The sequence below is a fragment of the Patagioenas fasciata genome, chromosome 8, assembly GCF_037038585.1.
Source record: "Patagioenas fasciata isolate bPatFas1 chromosome 8, bPatFas1.hap1, whole genome shotgun sequence".
Lineage (NCBI taxonomy): Eukaryota > Metazoa > Chordata > Aves > Columbiformes > Columbidae > Patagioenas > Patagioenas fasciata.
The window spans coordinates 40,789,470-40,809,734 of NC_092527.1; the positions used below are offsets into that span (position 1 = coordinate 40,789,470).

At 45.2% G+C, this 20,265-nt stretch overlaps 1 protein-coding gene across 3 annotated transcripts in view; it reads left to right on the forward strand.

The window, feature by feature from the left end:
• PTPRE (protein tyrosine phosphatase receptor type E) overlaps window positions 1–20,265 on the forward strand; it is a 100,948-nt gene that overhangs the window by 64,755 nt on the left and 15,928 nt on the right. For 2 of the 3 annotated variants that reach the window (XM_065843515.2, XM_071812241.1), the window contains exons 3-11: window positions 5,782–5,884; window positions 6,153–6,226; window positions 9,082–9,218; window positions 13,961–14,051; window positions 14,446–14,522; window positions 14,639–14,675; window positions 15,245–15,342; window positions 16,313–16,432; window positions 18,003–18,163. In XM_065843515.2, the coding sequence (XP_065699587.1) occupies window positions 5,782–5,884; window positions 6,153–6,226; window positions 9,082–9,218; window positions 13,961–14,051; window positions 14,446–14,522; window positions 14,639–14,675; window positions 15,245–15,342; window positions 16,313–16,432; window positions 18,003–18,163 (898 nt within the window). Of the gene's footprint in view, window positions 1–5,781; window positions 6,070–6,152; window positions 6,227–9,081; window positions 9,219–13,960; window positions 14,052–14,445; window positions 14,523–14,638; window positions 14,676–15,244; window positions 15,343–16,312; window positions 16,433–18,002; window positions 18,164–20,265 lie in introns of all 3 variants that reach the window. The other variant, XM_065843516.2, reaches the window with a different exon arrangement.

Sequence of the window (20,265 nt, forward strand, 5' to 3'; positions counted from 1 at the left end):
TTTGGAAATGATTAGTATGACTAAACTGGTTTTTCCTAAATATCAAAGCCTTCATTGCTTTGCAGTAAGAAGCGTTTTGTCTGATAGAGAAGCATGTGCACACCAAAAATGTGGTGTTGTATAGAAAGTTCCAAGATAATAGGATTATCTAATAAATCTGATAGCCATTGAACTAATACAACATTTTTTAAAAGAAAAAGGAAGGTTTTTGATTGAAGTAGCAGGAAAACTCCTTTTAAAAGAACATGAAAAGAACTGTAGGATACTAAAAGAAAAAATCCAGCTTTCCTTTTGCATGCGAATTTGATGAACGGTTCAAAAAGATAAGATGCTTTTGATTCTAAAAGGGATAGTTATAATTTATTGTATGTCGTTATTTTAGCTCACTGGATTTTTAAAACAGTTTGTGGAATTCAAATGTTGGTTTTATTCTTATTTTAAACACGGATACCTGGCCTGTTTGGCTCAATTTCTCAGCACTACTGCTATTTTGCTTCCTACAAGAGTAGCGTGAAATTGCTACTATGAAATTTCCCTTTCATAAAATCAGAATATTCTGGGGTTTATTGCATTGCCATTTACTGGAGAAATCGCACTGCTGTTTACTCAGGGTGTTCAGCTGTAGTAAATAAACACAAACCAGTATTTATTTATTTGGATTTGCATAAATAAATGTATATTTCAAGTAGACAAAAGTTTATGCTATCAAGTATATGACAGACTATTTATATGTGGCACTGTCTGTAGCATTCAAATAATTCCCGTTTACTCAAATATCAATTAGTTATCCAGTGTTAATCACAGGCAGGACTCTTTGACTTCCTCTTTAACTTATTCTGTAGTTTAAATATGGAATCAGCCTAGGAGTAATAAAACTTTTAAGCCCCTTCCAGATGTTTACATTTCTTTAGTGTTTCCTCTACGAATACTTCACAGTATCACAGTATCACAGTATGTTTGGGATTGGAAGGGACCTCAAAAGATCATCCAGTCCAATCCTCCTGCTGGAGCAGGAACGCCTAGGTGAGGTCGCACAGGAAGGTGTCCAGGCGGGCTTTGAATGTCTCCAGGGAAGGAGACTCCACAACCTCCCTGGGCAGCCTGTTCCAGTGCTCTGTTACCCTCACTGAGAAGAAGTTCTTTCTCAAATTTAAGTGGAACCTCTTGTGTTCCAGCTTGATCCCATTGCCCCTTGTCCTATCATTGTTTGCCACTGAGAAGAGCCTGGCTCCATCCTCGTGGCACTCACCCTTTATATATTTATAAACATTAATAAGGTCACCCCTCAGTCTCCTCTTCTCCAAACTAAAGAGCCCCAGCTCCCTCAGCCTTTCTTCATAAGGGAGGTGCTCCGCTCAATCATCTTTGTAGCCCTACGCTGGACCCTCTCCAGCAGTTCCCTGTCCTTCTTGAACTGAGGGGCCCAGAACTGGACACAATATTCCAGATGGGGTCTCACCAGGGCGGAGTAGAGGGGAAGGAGGACCTCTCTCGATCTACTGACCACCCCGCTTGTAATACACCCAAGGATGCCATTAGCCTTCCTGGCCACAAGGGCACAGTGCTGGCTCATGGTCATCCTGTTGTCCACCAGGACCCCAGGTCCCTTTCCCCTACACTGCTCTCTAATAGGTCATGCCCCAACCTATACTGGAACTTGGGATTGTTCCTGCTCAGATGCAGGACTCTACACTTTCCCTTGTTAAATTCCATCAGATTATCCCCCACCCAACTCTCCAGCCTGTCCAGGTCCCGCTGGATGGCAGCACAGCCTCTGGCGTGTCAGCCACTCCTCCCAGCTTAGTGTCATCAGCAAACTTGCTGATAGTACACTCAATTCCCTCGTCTAAATCGTTAATGACTTCATGGGTTTCATACCCATCTTTACAATTTCTTTCCAATACGGTGAATTACCATGCAGAGGTAATGAATTTATTGGATGAGTGAGGGGGTTGAAAGGCAGCAAATGCTGCAGCTCTTGATGCCTGATTTATGGGTGGTTTAAACTTTCAAGGAGTTAGTGGGTGTCTTTGAAGATAACTGAAGCGATGTATAGAAAGAATGAAGTTTGCCGTACAATAGCCAGGATGGGACCCGAAGATGGGGACATTCACTCTAGACTCGCGGTGCTGCTTTCCTGGAGAGAATGGGGCACCATCCCAACACTGAGTGTTGAAGCAGGAGGCTGGCGTGTTTTCCTTAGTGTTTAAAAGCCGAAGGGATGCTTTGCTGCTAGATACTCAATTTAAAGAATTAGTTTGGAAAGCAGAACTTCAGAAATAGGTGGGTTTGGGTTGGGGGTTGGACTAGATGATCTCTAAAGGTCCCGTCCAGCCCAAGCTGTCCTATAGTTTTTATGGCCCGGCTGTGTGGCCTTTGCGTCTGGGGTGGCAAACATGGGCACAATTCTTGCATTTTCTCCTTGCCTTCTTGCGTACTGCAGGCTGTGGACATTGGTTTGTCTTCCCAAGCTGTACTTTTCCTTTGCCATTCCTTCATTTAGTTAGTTATTTTTAACTTGGGTTTGGTTTTCATAATGTACCAAACCCATCTCCTGGTTGTCAGCTGTGTATCCACATCGTCTCCATAGCCAAGCCATGGTGAAGCACAGGACGGTTACCGATGTGCATACGCTGCTGTCGGTTCCCCTTTTTTCTTGTGGGTGGTTTTGTTGTTGACACATACGGAAAGTGGGAACATCTTAACCCCGAAGGAAATGATGAGATGTTTCCAGAAAGAGCCATTCGGGTGGCTGGGCCGGTGACACAGGGAATGGAGCTGGGAAGAACCCGTGAGTCAACCTGGGTGGGCGGCAGGGGAAGCACGAGGGGTTGCCACCATCCTCCTGGGGATCATCCTCCTCTGTTGTCAAGGCAGAAGTCATGATTTCATTGTACTTCTAAAAAAATACCCTCGGTATGATCTCGTTCATGCGGGTGCGAATGGAAAGGCCGGTGGTTTTAGACCACAGGCGCTCTCTTGCAGCACTGGAAATTTTTCCCTAGCAGTTGTTGGAGATCTGCTTGAGAGGACATCTGCCTCTTCTGCATGCGTTCACTCCTATGTTTCAGATGCCTATTTTTGAAGCAGCACCGATTAAAAGTATATTTCAGGTTCGTTTCAGTCTCCCCTTAAAATCCTACTTAATATGTAGGCAGTTGTGTTGGTCAAGGATCTTTCAGGTTCTGAGTCTACAATGGCCTCAGCCCTGTCATAAATTTTGCTTACAATTTTGGGGCTATATTGATAAAATTATGAATTCAGAGATGGAAGGTAGATAATAAATGCCACTGTTCAAAAGGATACTGTGCCTGATGTGCACGCTCTGCAGAGGTGAAGCCATTTGTGTGCCGCTGCAAGGCTCAAAAAGCAGATGTGCCCATGTACAAGGAAGAAGGGACTGTTTGTGGGTTTTAACCTCATTTCCTTGTGAAGCAGCAGGAGGAGAGGTGAGATCTTGGTGCAGAGACCTGCGCTGGTCATTGTAGGGGTGCTCTGTCCTTACCTAAAGCAATGGAGACAGCTGGAGTTGATGGTCTTGAGGGTCTCTTCCAACCAAAATGATTGATTCTCCTGGGTTGGACTGAGGCTGTGGTTGTCTGGGAACCTTTTTCCAAAGACCCCCCCCCCCCAGACATTCTGTGGGGTACACCAGCTCTTCTGAAAGGATGAGATGGAGGATTTCATATTGTGTAATGGACCGGGGGGAAATTTAACTCCCTCGTGACTCAAACTTACTGTTTCTCACCCCCCTTGTGTCATGGGTCTTGACATAGAGACAATTATGAGAACTAACACAAAACCTCTAAATCCTGGAGGGTTCTGAGATGCTGAGTCTGAAATTTCAAACCTTCGGAAGTGGGCTGAAGCGGTTCCTTTTTGTCTGTGAGGGGCAAACATATATATATTGTTTGTTTCTTTGTCAGCTCTTGGTTTCTATACAAAGTGCAATATTGCTAAATACCACACAGAAATTGTTAAACTGATTCTGGTGAGGCACATAAATCCAGATGCTCCTTCCAATAATGATTTTCACCTGACAAGTGATGGTTTCTGATTACGGTTTTGTCATGCCTGTCACTTATGTTTATATACCACTTAAATGTCAAGTTTAATGCATTTTATTGCCTTCTCTTTATGCTGTTATGTTGACTTGAGATACCTTCTTTTCATGTGTACTCTAGTGCATCTGTGCCTCTAAAAGAAGTTTTTCTGTCCACTAATACTCTGTTTGAGCATCCAGAGAGTTTCCAGCTGCTCACAAGATACAAACAAATGGGTTTGCAGAGATCAAGTCCGGGCAGTTGGTTTATCCATATGAGCTCTTTTCCATAATATTGCAGGTGCTATGTATTCTTATATGTTTATGTAATCTTGCACTTTCACGATATTTTAATGTCGAGCCTTGCGGCAAGGTCTTGTCAAAAAGCTTTTGCTGCAAATAAGTGAAAAGAAAGAGTTTAGGGAAGTGTGAATGCAAGAGGCATTCGGAGGAAATCACTGCTGCAGTTACACAGAATCACAGAATTCTCCAAGTCCACCGTAGTGAAGAACTTGTTAAAAGTGTGTAAATAGAGTTTTAAAAGAAAAAAACCCGAAACACAGCACAAACCAACATACCAGCAGCAACAAAAATTGGCCTAATTTTGGAAGAATGTACATTGGTAAGTTTTCTAAATGGTGCAAATGAAGGAGGCTGAGGAAGGCTGGTGTAGTGATGGAGAAACTGGGGGTCTGGACCATCCCAGTGGATGGCCCAAGCATGGGATGCTGCCTTGGGTGGCTCCTTTGGTTGTGATTGAGGAAAAATCAACCTCTTTCTGTGTCCTGGGCAATAAATTCCAGGTGTGGAGGTCTCATCCTTCCCACTTAGCGAGATTTTCACCACTGCTGTTACACCAGCCTGGATTTATTCACCTACTTGGAAACTGGAGCATGTGGCAAGGTTCTGTTTTGCACAAGGCTAAAGCTGAGGGTTTTGCTTGGTTGGATAAAACGTGTTGGGTTTTTAATGATTTTAATGTGTTATATATTGAATTGTTCCGTAGAATTAAAAGGTTACAGAAGCATAATGAAACAGATGTAGAATCACATACATGAAACCACTATTATCAGAAGGGTGAGACTTGCATTTTGCACTAGATAAACCAAATTTTTATCTTTAGGAGTTTTTTGTAGTCTCCATTCTGAGTATTTGTTAAAAGTCTCGTCATTCCTACTCCTATATATTGATATATAAACGTAATACATATCTTACATAAGCCATAGAATGCGCTGCAGTTCGCACTGATTGTGCTTTACAGCCTTGATCAGCCACAGCAGCGTTCTGGACCGTGGAATGAGATGAGTTTAAAACAGATGTGGAATCTCTGGAGTCAATAGAAGCTGCATGAAGGGTGGCAATCTTGGGTGAATTCTGTCTGATGCATATAAGTGTACTACAGCAAACCTGTTGAAATGGACTTCAAATTTAGCTTAATACCTTGTACACTTTAAAGTGACCCTAACTACAAATGAGTTCTTTGCTTAACCAGTCATTCCAAAAAATATCCTTGATTTCTCAGCAGGAGGTTCGGTTGTGCTTTTGGAATGAGGGCGGAAGAGAGATTTAAAACAAGTTGATCTTTCAATTTCAGCTTTGCATATATTAAATAATTTGTAATGCTTTTAGTAAATACAAGCAGATTATTGCATAGAACCACAAGGGTTTGATGCAGCAAGCACAGTTTCTGTAGCAGTCCGTGTCTGTAACGTTTCACCTTGGCTGTGTTCAACCCGCAGACTCTACAGAGGAGAACAATTTGCACAAGGATCTGTTGACTTCCATGCTGATTCTGCTCCTGGTCTTCATCATTTTCATTCTGTTGGCTGGCTATTTTTTCAGGTAGGTCTGTGTGGAGCTCTGCAGGCAGAACTAGCTCAGTCTTGTTTCGATATGATCTAAGAAGGAAATGAAAACGCATATTTATGGTGAGGCAGGAGCCTCCATCACAGCGTGGAGGAGGGGGCCGCGGCGGTGCTGGATCTCGCCGTGAAGATGAACAGAAAGAGTTTCTCCAGCATTACATGGTTGGTAAAGGCTGGTTTGGGAGAATGCTTGTGACTTTTCAACGTTGTTGCTCGGAGTAACGTGGGGTGTGTGTGTATTCCAGGTTCAGAAGACATAGGAAAGCTGTGGTGAACTCTGGGGACAAAAAGATGCCAAATGGGATCTTAGAAGAACAAGGTATGGGGAGATTTGTTTTCCTCCTCACTTGTTTGTGTACACACACGCACTCATTTGCTAAGTAAGGATTCAATTATTCAGTTTTGTTTGCTTTTTATATATAATATGTTACCGTATTGAAGAGAATTTTTTTTAAGGTCCATATTTAAATCTGCGTATTCCAGTTGTCCATTTAAAATAATTTTCGCTTTCAGTTGTGATACAGTGAATGTTTCTTTGTAAATGTTTCTCATGCTCTTTATATGTATGTATTTTATTAAGATGGCAGCTGAGATCCAGGTTTCTGGCACTGTGATCTCTGTATTCAGAGGAAGGATTGCAATATTTCTTCTTACAAGGGGAAAAAACAGTTCTTAACTCTTTGAAATTAGGGGCTGGTTCCTGAATGTAAAGAGAAAGAAGGATGGGGGTGAGGTAGGACAGGATTTTATGCCAGTGGCACTAAAATGAAACACTCTCAGTAGCTGGAAGTGTTTTCTACCGGCTTTTTCAGTGTGTTCGGTTTCTATCTGATAGTGGGGAGCCCTTCGGGTGGTTGCTCTATGGGGCTCAGTTCAAACCTAGCAAGCGGGGAGGATCCCTCCGTTTCTTGCTTATAAATTATTTCGGCCATAACAAAAAGGAAAAGCTTAACGATAAACAGAATTACATCTTTGTGTGGGTTCCACGTGGCTGTGGAGGAACGGAAGAGTAGGTTAACAAACCCGGGGGCAGTCATGGAGAAAGTCAAACCTCTAAACGTACCCATCAGCTTCCTGTCGGGTTGGCGTTGGGTGCAGGAACCCCAAGGGTGAGTGTGGTTTGGGGAACCTCGTCGTGCCCCGGTGCTGGGTGCTGCCCCAGGGTGAGAAATGGTTAATGCAGCCACCAGCGAGTTTAGTTTGCAAGTGGAAATCACCCCGTCATTATCAGCGTGAAGTGGGCTGCCTTTCTGTTTGCCTTTGGATGGAAGTAAAACTTGTCTTTACTAAACAACAGGTTTCATCCGTCCACTTCTTCCAGCCATGCCAGGCAGCCCTTGGAGATGCTCTTTTGAATTTCCAGGTGGCCAGTTGAGTTCTTGAGGAGATGTGAAGGTGTCCTGGGGCAGGTTGGCCGGAGAGGTGGTGGCTGAACCATCCCTGGAGACATCCCAGGCCAGGCTGGACGGGGCTCTGAGCAACCTGAGCTGGTGAAGATGTCCCTGCTCATGGCAGGGGTGGCACTGGGGGAGCTTTAAAGGTCCTTTCCATGATTTATATCCCTACGTGAGCCGATGTTAGGGTGGCAAGAAGTGCCCGTGGGAATCCCTGTACCAAGCGGTGCTGGGGCTGGGCTGATGCTGGTGTGATCTGGTGCAACCTGAGATCAGCAGCTCATCTCAGTGCAGAGTTTCTGGTGTCTGCCAAGTAAAAGATATTCTATTATTATTATTATTATTATTATTAGTAGTAGTAGTAGTAGTAGTAGTAGTAGTATTTCCCCTCCACAGGTGAAATAATCCAGCAGCATGGTGATAGACACTAAAGCCTGGGTTGCCGTCCCAGCCCTGGGTTGCCGTCCCAGCCCTGGGTTGCCGTCCCAGCCCTGGGTTGCCGTCCCAGCCCTGGGTTGCCGTCCCAGCCCTGGGTTGCCGTCCCAGCCCTGGGTTGCCGTCCCAGCCCTGGGTTGCCGTCCCAGCCCTGGGTTGCCGTCCCAGCCCTGGGTTGCCGTCCCAGCCCTGGGTTGCCGTCCCAGCCCTGGGTTGCCGTCCCAGCCCTGGGTTGCCGTCCCAGCCCTGGGTTGCCGTCCCAGCCCTGGGTTGCCGTCCCAGCCCTGGGTTGCCGTCCCAGCCCTGGGTTGCCGTCCCAGCCCTGGGTTGCCGTCCCAGCCCTGGGTTGCCGTCCCAGCCCTGGGTTGCCGTCCCAGCCCTGGGTTGCCGTCCCAGCCCTGGGTTGCCGTCCCAGCCCTGGGTTGCCGTCCCAGCCCTGGGTTGCCGTCCCAGCCCTGGGTTGCCGTCCCAGCCCTGGGTTGCCGTCCCAGCCCTGGGTTGCCGTCCCAGCCCTGGGTTGCCGTCCCAGCCCTGGGTTGCCGTCCCAGCCCTGGGTTGCCGTCCCAGCCCTGGGTTGCCGTCCCAGCCCTGGGTTGCCGTCCCAGCCCTGGGTTGCCGTCCCAGCCCTGGGTTGCCGTCCCAGCCCTGGGTTGCCGTCCCAGCCCTGGGTTGCCGTCCCAGCCCTGGGTTGCCGTCCCAGCCCTGGGTTGCCGTCCCAGCCCTGGGTTGCCGTCCCAGCCCTGGGTTGCCGTCCCAGCCCTGGGTTGCCGTCCCAGCCCTGGGTTGCCGTCCCAGCCCTGGGTTGCCGTCCCAGCCCTGGGTTGCCGTCCCAGCCCTGGGTTGCCGTCCCAGCCCTGGGTTGCCGTCCCAGCCCTGGGTTGCCGTCCCAGCCCTGGGTTGCCGTCCCAGCCCTGGGTTGCCGTCCCAGCCCTGGGTTGCCGTCCCAGCCCTGGGTTGCCGTCCCAGCCCTGGGTTGCCGTCCCAGCCCTGGGTTGCCGTCCCAGCCCTGGGTTGCCGTCCCAGCCCTGGGTTGGTCTGCTCATCATCAGCAGAAGGAACGTTCTCCTTTTCTAAATAAAACTCGGTTGCATTTCAATCCAGTGTGAACACAGAAACCATTAATTTTACCAATAGTGGTTCCGCATGAATTTATTTTGTTCTCAAAGCAACTCCTTGGCCTGTGGTTTCGGTTTTTTATTTTTAGCCTGCTTAGTCACCAATTTGAGTCTCATGTGAGAAGTACGTTTTGGCATATTACAGCATAAAAATTAATTTCTAGTTGGAAATAGCTTATTATTTGCTGTTCTGGACATGCCTTTAACACGTGCTTTCCTTGTGCTGACAGAACAGCAACGGGTGATGCTGCTCGGTAGGTCTCCCTCGGGCCCAAAGAAATATTTCCCTATTCCCGTGGAAAACCTTGAAGAGGAAATCCGGATGCGATCAGCAGACGAAGGAAAACTCTTCCGTGAGGAGTTTAATGTAAGTCCTCACATGTGGAAAAGCCGGGGGACAAATCCAAACACTTGCAAATGTTAACAATGCTTTTAAAATCATTATTTGATGTGTGATGCTGGTGTCGCGGAGCTGCAGGACTTGTGTGAGTGTGCTGGTGCTGTTTGAACGTGTCTGTCGTGTGTTGTAACCCTTTATGGGGACAAAATCCAAAGAGTTAGCTGCATTATGATATGGTGATGCCCAATCTGTAATATATAAACTCTTTGGCACTTGCAAACATTTAAAGAGGGTCTTTAGGGTTTACCTGAAAGCTGGAGGAGAGGATAATTGAAGTCTTTCTAGCATTGATTTTCCTGGTGGTGGTGGAGGGGTTTTGAGGAATTGGAGCATCTCACTTCTATGGGAAATAGAGAAGAAAATACAGTGTGGCCTATAACATTGCCATAGTGAGGTTTGACTTTATTTTTTGCTTTGCTAATTTGACCTTTTCACTCTCTGATGCCACCCCATCACTTCCCGATTTGCAGCACCCTGTGCCCTAGCACATACGTTTCTATGAAGCATCTCGACTTTAAGGGCTTTTCTTTTAAGTGTTGCCTTGGTCAGAAGGGAGGTTTTATTTTCTGCGCTTAAGCTGAGCTTCAGTTGCTTGTGGTCACGTAGATGAGTCTGAAGCGGAGTCTATGGTGAGTCGCTGCGGAGTTGGTTTCTATGGAGAAACGCAGCATGGTGACTGCTCTCGCACGGCTGCATTTTGGGGCCTCTTCCATACTTCTATTATTTTTCACTTCCCTTCATAGCAGAAGCAGGTTGCACAAAGCAGTAGCTCAAATGTCAACTACAGAGTTGTCAAAGCCCGTGCACGCATTGATTAGACAGTCTAAGTTACCTTCTTAATTAGTAGCATATTTATATCCACAGTTTGTTTGACGATGTATTTAAAACACATAATTTCTTTGCCTTATCAGAGAGGGAGCGTTGTGGAGATAATTTATCGAAGTCGACAGAATGAATGTGAAAACTAATTTGACAAGATGTGCGCTTGTGAATTTTAGCTCCCCTGATTAATTTGTTCTGCAGTTAAGGGCGAAACAAGCCATCTATTTTTATTTATAAAACCTGCTTTGCTCGCTTGGTTTTCTGCGCCGTGCTGTGAGCCTGAGGGTTTCTATCTGCACACAAGTGCCGAGTCTGAAAACTGGGGTCCGCTCCCCATAAATGAGCAGTGATGGAGGGTGATGGTTTGTGCTCCACACAGCCTGGTCTAACACATCAGGCATCTCCAGGAACGTGAATTTGAAACAGATTTAGGCCAAAAATGCCGTTTTGGTAGCCTGGTGAGACAATGGTGGCACCAGCCAAAGACGTGGTCCCAAGTGATTTTTCTGGTGAAAAGAAAACCAGCAAGTGCTGGTAGATGAAGACACGCAGTGCATAGAAAGGATTTTTGGAGGACAGTTCTCTTAGATTTATGTGCCTAATGGGGTTCTTCAATACTTTGGATTTTAACTGTAAAGCCTAAATTACCCTTAAGAAGGACCTTGCGCTTAACCAATATAGCAGAGGCTTCTTCCACCCTTAGTGGCTTCATTTTTTATGATTTGATTCCTTTGTGAACATATGGCACTAGGAAGACTGTGTTCTTTCTTCAGAGGAAAAAAACAATAAAAAACCAATAAAAAAACATTCCTTTCTGTATGGTCCCTTCAGATAAGTCCTATTTCTGTTTATCACGCGTAACAGGCGATAAGCTGGATGTTTGAAGTTTGCGATGGCTAGCTTATTGCCTTGATTTTCAGATTAATGTCTGAGAAGCTTCCTGCAAGAATTTGCATTTGAAATTTTAATTTTGGCTTAATTAAGAGGTTTCTGTGGCTCAGTGAAAAAACAGAAAGGAGAAAATGGGTAAATGTTGGGGTAGATCAAGCCCCTCAGAAGCTTCAGAGGAGTTTTAGTGGGAGCCGGTGCCACCAGGACTCATCAGCTCCTCGTGATCCATGGGGTGGTGGAGAGGACGTGATGAGGCGTCCTGGGTGAATCACATCCTGCCCTCTGCAAAGGGGGGAAACAGCAAAATGAGATCAAAATCCATAAGAAGATTTCTAGGGAGATCTCAGGAGGAAGGAGCAGGGAATGGAGAGATTGTTTCACCAGAGATGATTACTCTTCGTGCATTTTTTCACGCAGAACTTACATGACTATTCGTTGGGAATTTGCTGTCTGACTTTTGACGTTTGAAGGGAGTGAGTTTGAAGTGCTAATTATTTCTCTTTATGCAAGACGTAAATGAAGTTTCTGTGTTTTCTAAGCTGTAAATGTATTTTAATTAGCAAAACCACGAGCTTCATTCAAGTGAGGAATTAAGCACTTTGCTAAAAGCAGCTTTCTTTTGCAACTTTTTTAACCTTTTCTCTCCTTTCTTATATTCACAAGTTGAAGTGTTATAAAAAAAACCCAACACCAAACCCACAAATGCACGTTGCTGTTTCCTCGGTGGTGGTGGAGAAGTTGTGCTCGCACCCCCTGTTTATCCTGTGTCACCCTGACAACGCAGATTGCTGCTTTTAAGGGGAAATTTGGAGCCCTGCTCTCTGCCAGGCAAGCAGGGAGCGTTGTGTCCCCATCCCCTGCGTGATTCAGACTGTGGGTGAGAGGTGGGAGAAGGCGGTTGTGTGTTCCCAAATCTCTGGGATTTTAGCCCAGTGAAGTCCAATGCGCTAATGCTGGTTTTTAGGAGTTTGGTATGAGAAACTTGGTGAAACTCAGTTCTCCTTTACGCTGTTTGCAGCGTGTGGGCAGCTTTTATAGAATCTTATATATATATTCTATAATGTCTTATAGAATCACAGAACCACTGTGGTTGGAAGAGACCCTCAAAATCATCGAGTCCAGTTATTAACTTATTAGCTTGATCTTGTTTGGTGCTTTTTTTGTTGGAGGTTCTTTTGTTGGGTTGGTTGGGATTGGGGTTGGTTGGGGTTGGGGATGGGGTTGGGGTTGGTTGGGGTTGGGGATGGGGTTGGGGTTGGTTGGGGTTGGGGATGGGGTTGGGGTTGGTTGGGGTTGGGGATGGGGTTGGGGTTGGTTGGGGTTGGGGTTGGTTGGGGTTGGGGTTGGTTGGGGTTTGGGTTGGAGTTGGTTGGGGTTAGGTTGGCTGGGGTTTGGTAGTGGTGGTGGCTTGGTTTGGGTTTTGGATTTTGTTGTTGTTTTCTGTTTTGGGTTTTATTTTTGTGCCACGGAAGTGCAATAGATCTAATCTCTTTGGACTTCTGTAAAACAGATGTTTTTATATGAGGGAAGTGAAATAGTTCAGTGGGGGATAAGATTATTACAAGAAGTGTAAAATTTGTGGACATAGCTATGGAATTCACTGAAGGATGGGGAATACCTCAATTGATACTTCTATGAATAACATTGCCATAAAACGCACACGAAATTTACAGATGACAACAAAGTCCAAGCGCTTTGTATTGAGATATCAAACAAATGCTAAAGAAGGTGCTATGGCCCTGGAACACTGTAATAGTATAAACAACAAATACTAACAACAAAAAAGTGAATTGGCTCTTGCAGACATTGGTAGGATTGGTTATCTCCTTTCTCCATCACATATGAAATAAACCTTTAGAAATCAACGCTGGCACTGCCCCATGTCCCTGAGAACCTCATCTACTCGTGTTTTCAACCCCTCCAGGGATGGTGACTCCAGCACTGCCCTGGGCAGCCTGTTCCTGCCCTTTGGGGAAGAAATTGTTCCCCAGATCCAACCTCCACCTCCCCTGGCGCAACTTGAGGCCGTTTCCTCTGCTCCTGGCGCTTGTTCCTGGGGAGCAGAGCCCGACCCCCCTGGCTCCAAGCTCCTTTCAGGCAGTTCAGAGATCAGAAGGTCTCCCCTCAGCTCCTGTTCTCCAGTTGAGCCCCCCAGGTCCCTCAGCCGCTCCCATCACACTTGTGCTCCAGCCCCTCACCAGCTCCGTTACCTTCTCTCAACTCGCTCCAGCACCTCAAGGCCTTTCTTGTCCAAAGGGACCAAAACTGACCCCAGGATTCGAGGTTTGGCCTCCCCAGCACCCATTCACCCTTCTGCATGGAGGTTCCACCTCGGGCACCTCCTTGTTTTCATCATCACCTCTTCCTCTTTTTCTTCCTTGCATTTGGTTGCTCTGCAAGAATACTTTTTTTTCCCCTTGACTAAATTTATCTGCAGTCTTAGATCTCGCTGATTACAAGCAGAGTTTGACCTGTACTCATTCAGCGACTTTCAGCATTAAAGAATGGGGATGTATTTGTTTTCCTTCCTCCCTTTCCGCCGATGTTGGGCCCTCACGTGCAGGCCTCGGCGAGATGTTTGATACTGAATGTTCTTAGCGGTTGAGCTATTAACAATCAAACTCTATTTATGTTACTGAACCAACTGTTACTGCTAAAAGGAGGTGTTGGAGGAGCGGAGGGTGCGCTGGGTCGGGAGCTGTGAATCATGGAGCAGATGGCAGCTTAAAGCAGCAGCTCTGGCATTAACCGTTTTCTCAATAACCGCCACCTCTGCTGGAAAAATCACTTATTTTTCCAAATCTGCTGAACTTGTTTTCTGCAGTGAAATGTGCCAGGACGTGGTTTCCTGTTTTAGAGCGATGAAAGTTATTGCAAGAATAAACTGATGTTTAATTCTGTTGGGTGCAAGGCGGTGTGTATAAATGCAGATGCGCAGTCAAGAGTTAACTGGTTTCTAACACGTTGACTTTTGTATCTTTTCTTTTGTCTTTTAGTCATTAACATCTGGATATGTGCAGGGAACGTTTGAAATGGCAAATAAAGAGGAAAACAGAGAGAAAAACAGATATCCTAACATCCTGCCATGTAAGACATTACCTTTTCTTTTGAATCAAACAATTGCCTGGCACTGAGCATGCTGGTAGTAGTGTTCATTTACTGAAAATATTCAAGTAATATGATTTCGCTGGGCACAAATATTCTTCATATATATATGTTTGTGCAAAACCTGTTTTGCTGTGGCCTGATCTAGCGTTGATCATCATCTTTTAGGGGTTCCTGTAGCATTTCTCAGGTGCTGCACTGTAAAGCTTTAACCCTGGCTGAGTTCTAACAAATTACACCGTGCCAAATGGATATTTTAGTGTCTTGGGTTAGTTCTTCGGGAAGCGTGTGCTCAGCCTGGCCTCTTGCTTGCGAGGAAATAACACATTTCATGTCGATTCACACGCAAACATGCTTGTAATGTGTTTTCTTCCAGATGATCATTCCAGAGTGATTTTGACCCAAATTGATGGAGTCTCATCTTCAGACTATGTTAATGCATCATATATAGATGTAAGTTGCCAGTTGTCCACTGTTGGTTAAACTGCAAACTTTATGAATCAAACAAGTATTTTTCTCCTAGCAAATGTTGGCATTTCATCTTCTAACTGCTTTATTTATTTCTGTAGGGCTATAAAGAAAAGAATAAATTCATAGCAGCACAAGGTAATTTATTCTCATTTCTCTATTCTGTACATTTTATGGCTGAAAGTATTTAATTTTCAACATGTTTTAAAGGTTATTTTCAGCTGCAGGTGGTGGCCAAATGTGAGGTGGGGTTTAGAGGTTACAGTTAAAATAAAACTAAAGCGAGCCTGAGGTAACCCGCTGCCTTTAGACCCGCAGATACTGCTCTGAGCAAAGAGCTTCACGTTCCCCTTCCACTCCCATTTTCCTTCTCTTTTTTTCTTCATCTACTTACTGGCGGTTTGAAAAATGTCCCCTGATAATACAGACTAAGTGATTCTTATGCAGAAATTAAATAGGAATCCTCAACAATGCTCCTGCCATAGCCTGCTTAAAAGAGCAATAATAGTATTTCAAGAGAGGAGGTATCTGCTAGGTGTGTAGCTTCGAATGCGTACGGCTGTGTAAAAGAAAATATGATTTTATTTAAGAAATATGTGGTATATTCCATAACTGAGCAGTGAACGTGGATCTGGGTGGGCAGAGGGTGTTTGTGCGGCCCATGATGGGCTGATCTCCATCACCCCCGCCCCGTGTTCTGTCTGCAGGACCGAAGCAAGAAACAGTGAATGATTTCTGGAGGATGATATGGGAGCAGAAATCGGCCATCATCGTCATGTTAACCAACCTGAAAGAAAGAAAAGAGGTAAAGAGCTCGCAGGGTGCTGTGCATTCCCAAAGCAGCCGCGGCGTCCGGCCACTTGTGTTTTGACCACTTCCTTCTCCAGCCCCGTGAGCACAGCTGCGTTTCGGCTCATTAGTGCTGTTTTAATTTCCAAAATACAGATGTATACGTGTAGATCTCAAGGAAGAAACTCCGATACCTAATTTTGTCCTACGCAGACTTGGTATTGTTTTATTTTTGCAGTTTAAGGCTGTGCTTGTGGGTGGGTTGGTTACAAATGAAGATAAAGTCTTGATTTGTCTTTTTGAGAGTTAAGTTTCAAAATTCCAAATTCAAACCCACTTTTTCTCATGACGTTGATGCTTTTCCTTACTGTCCCCCATTCCTCCTTGTACGTGTCTCGCTCCTCCCATTGTGTGAGACTTTCTGCGGGTCCTGGCAGGATGCTGAGATGCACATGAGAAGCGTGAAGCGTTTCACTTCATTCCTGCTCTACAGACTTGGGAAGCTGAGTTAAAATATTAAGCAAATGTACCATCAGAAACATAAAAGATGCTTTTTCATTATTTTCTTTTCTGCTGGGGGACAGTGTGGCAAACGGAGCAACCTGCATCCGTATTTGAAATATATAAACTTCTCAAAATTCTGTGCCCAGGATACGAATCTTATTTCCCTACACCTAAAGCTGAAAAATAGTCAAGATATGGCAGTCCACACAGTTATGCCCCTCCTAACAAAAAATACATTTAATAAAAGCTGTTTAATTCTGGCTCGGTTAAAAAACAACTTCAAAACTATTCTCACCTTCTCTGCATAAATTTAAGCATCAGCAGCACTGGTAAAATGTTAAGGTTGTGTTTTGCTAGGTGACAAACTCTGCGTGCTCACATGCATATGTATGCAGGCTGTTTTCAAATAACCTCGTTGTTTCATGAGTGACCCACAAGGAAAGCAGATTCAGTGGTATAAAACACACTGTGTGTTTGTGCAGGAAAAATGTTACCAGTATTGGCCTGACCAAGGGTGCTGGACCTATGGAAATATCCGCGTGTCCGTGGAGGATTGCATAGTTCTGGTGGACTACACCATCCGCAAGTTCTGCGTCCAGTCCGTGAGTAACAACGACGCTCTTGCTGGGTCTTCGCTTTAATTTTTTAAAGCAGATCGTTACAATCTTAAGTATTTGCTTCAGAGAAATTCGGGATATTAATTACATGTATTTCCAGATCAAGAAAGGTGTGGTAGGGGAGCAGGCTCTGCAGGTCAGCATGTGTGGCGTTGGATGCGGTTTGATGGATTGCAAGAGGTTCTTCTTGGTTTTCTTCATGTCTGTAGCCAGGGCCACAGAAAGTCCATCCCACAGCTGTCAGGGAGGGAGCACAGGAACAGTGTCTTGACCTTTTTTGGGACAAATTGCATAAAGAAATGAGTGAATTTGGCTATTTAGAGTCGTCTGTAGATATCAGTTGGGCAATGTCAGCCAGCATTACAGGATTTCTCCTGTATCCCGGGTCTCTAGCTCAAGGTAAAGCTTTAGGTCACAAGAGAGGTGGTGGGGATGGCTTTGCTCTTGTGCACAGTCTGTAGCCTTGTCTGGGAGCAAGTTGCTAGAGATCCTCACCCCTGAAAGGGAGGGCTGCTGTGTTTGCAGTGCAATGACCGTCTAACTCAAATTGAAGACTGAAGACAATATGGGCTGGTGAGAGGTGACAAACCATGTATAGTGTGCAGAACTCCATGGAGAGCTCAGAACCCTTCAGAACACGTGGGGATTTACTCAGCAGTGGTTACAGATTCTGATCTGTGGAGCAGTGTCTGCTGATGCAGCGTGGAGATCCCTTTGGTCTGACTAGTCAGTGCTGGTAAGGCATCGCCGATGAAGGTGCTCAGAAAGCAGAATGGGAAGAGGAACAGTACAGAGATGTACGTTCTGTGCATAAGCTGAAGGGCTGGGAGGTTTATGAACAGACCCAACTGCCTTTCACTTGTTGATCTCTGCTGAGTATGTGTTCATGGGGTTTGGTTATCATCATGGAGACAAAGCCACCTTAAAAACCAACTGGCTTTCTCCAGTTCGAAAGGAACGGTCTTGACCTCATCTAAAACAGGCTGAAAGCTTGTGAGACAGATAGGCTTTCTAACCCTAGGTGTAGGTTGTGGTTAGTGAAGGCAGGTGAAACAATGCTGAGCTCTGCTGCTGTTGCTCCTGTGGTATCTTCTCGTTTATTCCTCAAGAGCAGGTCAGATGATGAACAGGTTGGTAGGTGGCCATCAGAGGTACAGCCCTTCTTTCATACTGATGTGGCATTTGGCGTCTCGTAGCCATGCAGATCCTGAACGGTTAGACTGGATTTTGAGAAGTTCATCTGCTAAAAGACATATTGTCAGCGTTTTATATGTAAAAAAAGACCTAAGATTTGGTCCGTTGTTAGAATACATTGTGAGTCTCACTCTTTGCAGTCCTATCCTGGGATTATTCCAGTTTTCCCTGCAAAGGTGCATTTTAATAATATACGGTAATTTTAGTCTGTGTTTGTATTTTACATACACTGTAAACTTGTAAACCTTGAGTCAGGCTCTAAGTATCGCAGGAATTAGTCATAAATAATCACAGCAGTTTGTTTATAAAGCTTTGCATGAAAAGTGCAATGTCCAAGCTGGAGTGTCTGTGTTCCCCACAGCTCCATGACGGTTGTAAAGCTCCGAGGCTCGTTACACAGCTTCACTTTACCAGCTGGCCCGATTTCGGGGTGCCCTTCACACCTATTGGGATGCTGAAGTTCCTGAAAAAAGTCAAAACGTTGAATCCTGCCCATGCTGGCCCAATTGTGGTTCATTGTAGGTATGTATGTGTTCTTCAAGCCATTCTCTTAGCTTGGCCTGGGGTTATGTGTGTAATATCAACACTAAATCTTCTGTTGAAAGACTATGAAGTTTGTGTGTTCACATATGTCTGCGTATATATATATTCACTCACATATTGCGCTTTACACAGATAAATATAAATAATATACTGAGCTTCTCGAGAGCCCAGGATAAAAACAATTTCCAATTATCTGTCTTTAATACTCAAACAGAAGTTTTCGTGTTGTTTTGTTTTTGTCTCTGAGTGATATGCAGTGTTTGGTATAAATACGTTCTTTGTCAGCAAAACAGACTTGTAATACAAATCGGTGACCTTTGCCACTAAATGCTCCTCTGAGAATTCATCCCCCACATCTCCCACAATAAACTTGCAGTTTGCTCAGTGAATTATCTGTTAAATGCTTAGAGAGTTTTGAATACAGACTTGCATTTTAGAGACTTAAATGCTGCAATTTAAAAAATGTTCTACATGCCAATACAGAACAAATTCCCACTCGTTTGGGCGCACACACACGAACATCCTGCTCTTAAAGGCTCGTGCCAAAATGGTTATTATCTTCTGGTAATGAAAGCACAAAGTCCAAATCAGCTTTAAAAGAAAAATCGCAATCTCTACAGCAGCTCTAAGTTCACAACCGGGCAAGAAGTGTCTTTTTGGAGCATTTATTGTAGCGAGGTTAAAATGAAAAGAATAGCAGCTTTGTCTTTCTGGGTCTTGTTTTTAAGGAAATGGTTGTAGACTGATGTATTTGTTTCTTTTTCTCTTGTGTCAGACGTCTAGAAATACTCCCCAAGAGTCCTTGAAGTGTGTAACTATTGAAAAAGAGCGTTTTTGTCCCAGCCAAGCCAGCCTTTTTCTTTCTTAATTTCCATCCAGGTCTTGCCTTGCTGGGATTCATCTTCTCTCCCAGGTGTCATACACAAGAGGCTTAAAGAAAAGCATTAAACAGAAAAAGGAGATTTGAGTGGTCTCACGCAGTCATTCCTCTGAGAAACCCACAATATTTTTATAGCCTTTTGCCACGATGTTCTGGGGGTCCTGGGGGACAGCAGGGTGACCATGAGCCAGCACCAGGCCCTTGTGGCCAGGAAGGCCAATGGTACCTGGGGTGGGTTAGAAGGGGGTGGTCAGTAGGTCAGAGAGGTTCTCCTGCCCCTCTGCTCTGCCCTGGGGAGACCACACCTGGAATATTGTGTCCAGTTGTGGCCCCTCAGTTCCAGAAGGACAGGGAACTGCTGGAGAGAGTCCAGCGCAGCCACCAGGATGCTGAAGGGAGTGGAGCATCTCCCGTGTGAGGAAAGGCTGAGGGAGCTGGGGCTCTGGAGCTGGAGAAGAGGAGACTGAGGGGGGACTCATTCATGGGGATCAATATGGAAAGGGGGAGCGTCAGGAGGATGGAGCCAGGCTCTTCTCGGGGACAACCAACGATAGGACAAGGGGCAATGGGTGCAAACTGGAACACAGGAGGTTCCACCTAAATATGAGAAGAAACTTGTTCCTGGTGAGGGTGGCAGAGCCTGGCCCAGGCTGCCCAGGGAGGTTGTGGAGTCTCCTTCTGTGCAGACATTCAAACCCGCCTGGACACCTTCCTGTGGAACCTCAGCTGGGTGTTCCTGCTCCATGGGGGATTGCACTGGGTGAGCTTTCCAGGGCCCTTCCAACCCCTGACACTCTGGGATTCTGTGAAATCGGGTGTGCACTTTATTTTGCACCAGCAGGAAATTCTGTGCTTGGTTTAATCATCAGGAGTAGAGACAAAATAAAGGAAAATACAAAATATCTTAATAAAAAATCTGCAGAGATTTAAATGTAACGGTCCAGCTGAACACAGCAATGCAGTTGTGTGTGTGCAGTACTTCAGCCTGCTTTAGAAATAGAGAACGAGAGAGGTGACACTTAATTTCCGTTACGGTTCAGGATATGACACTATTGAATTGTTGAAAAAAGGAAAGGGAAACTCATCGATAATGAGTAACTGCCGTTTTTAGCTTTTATAAGAACATCGCCCAGTCATTCCAAGCAGAAACTGCTCAATTGGAATGCTTTGGAAGTTAATAAAAGGCTAATTTAGCATTTGG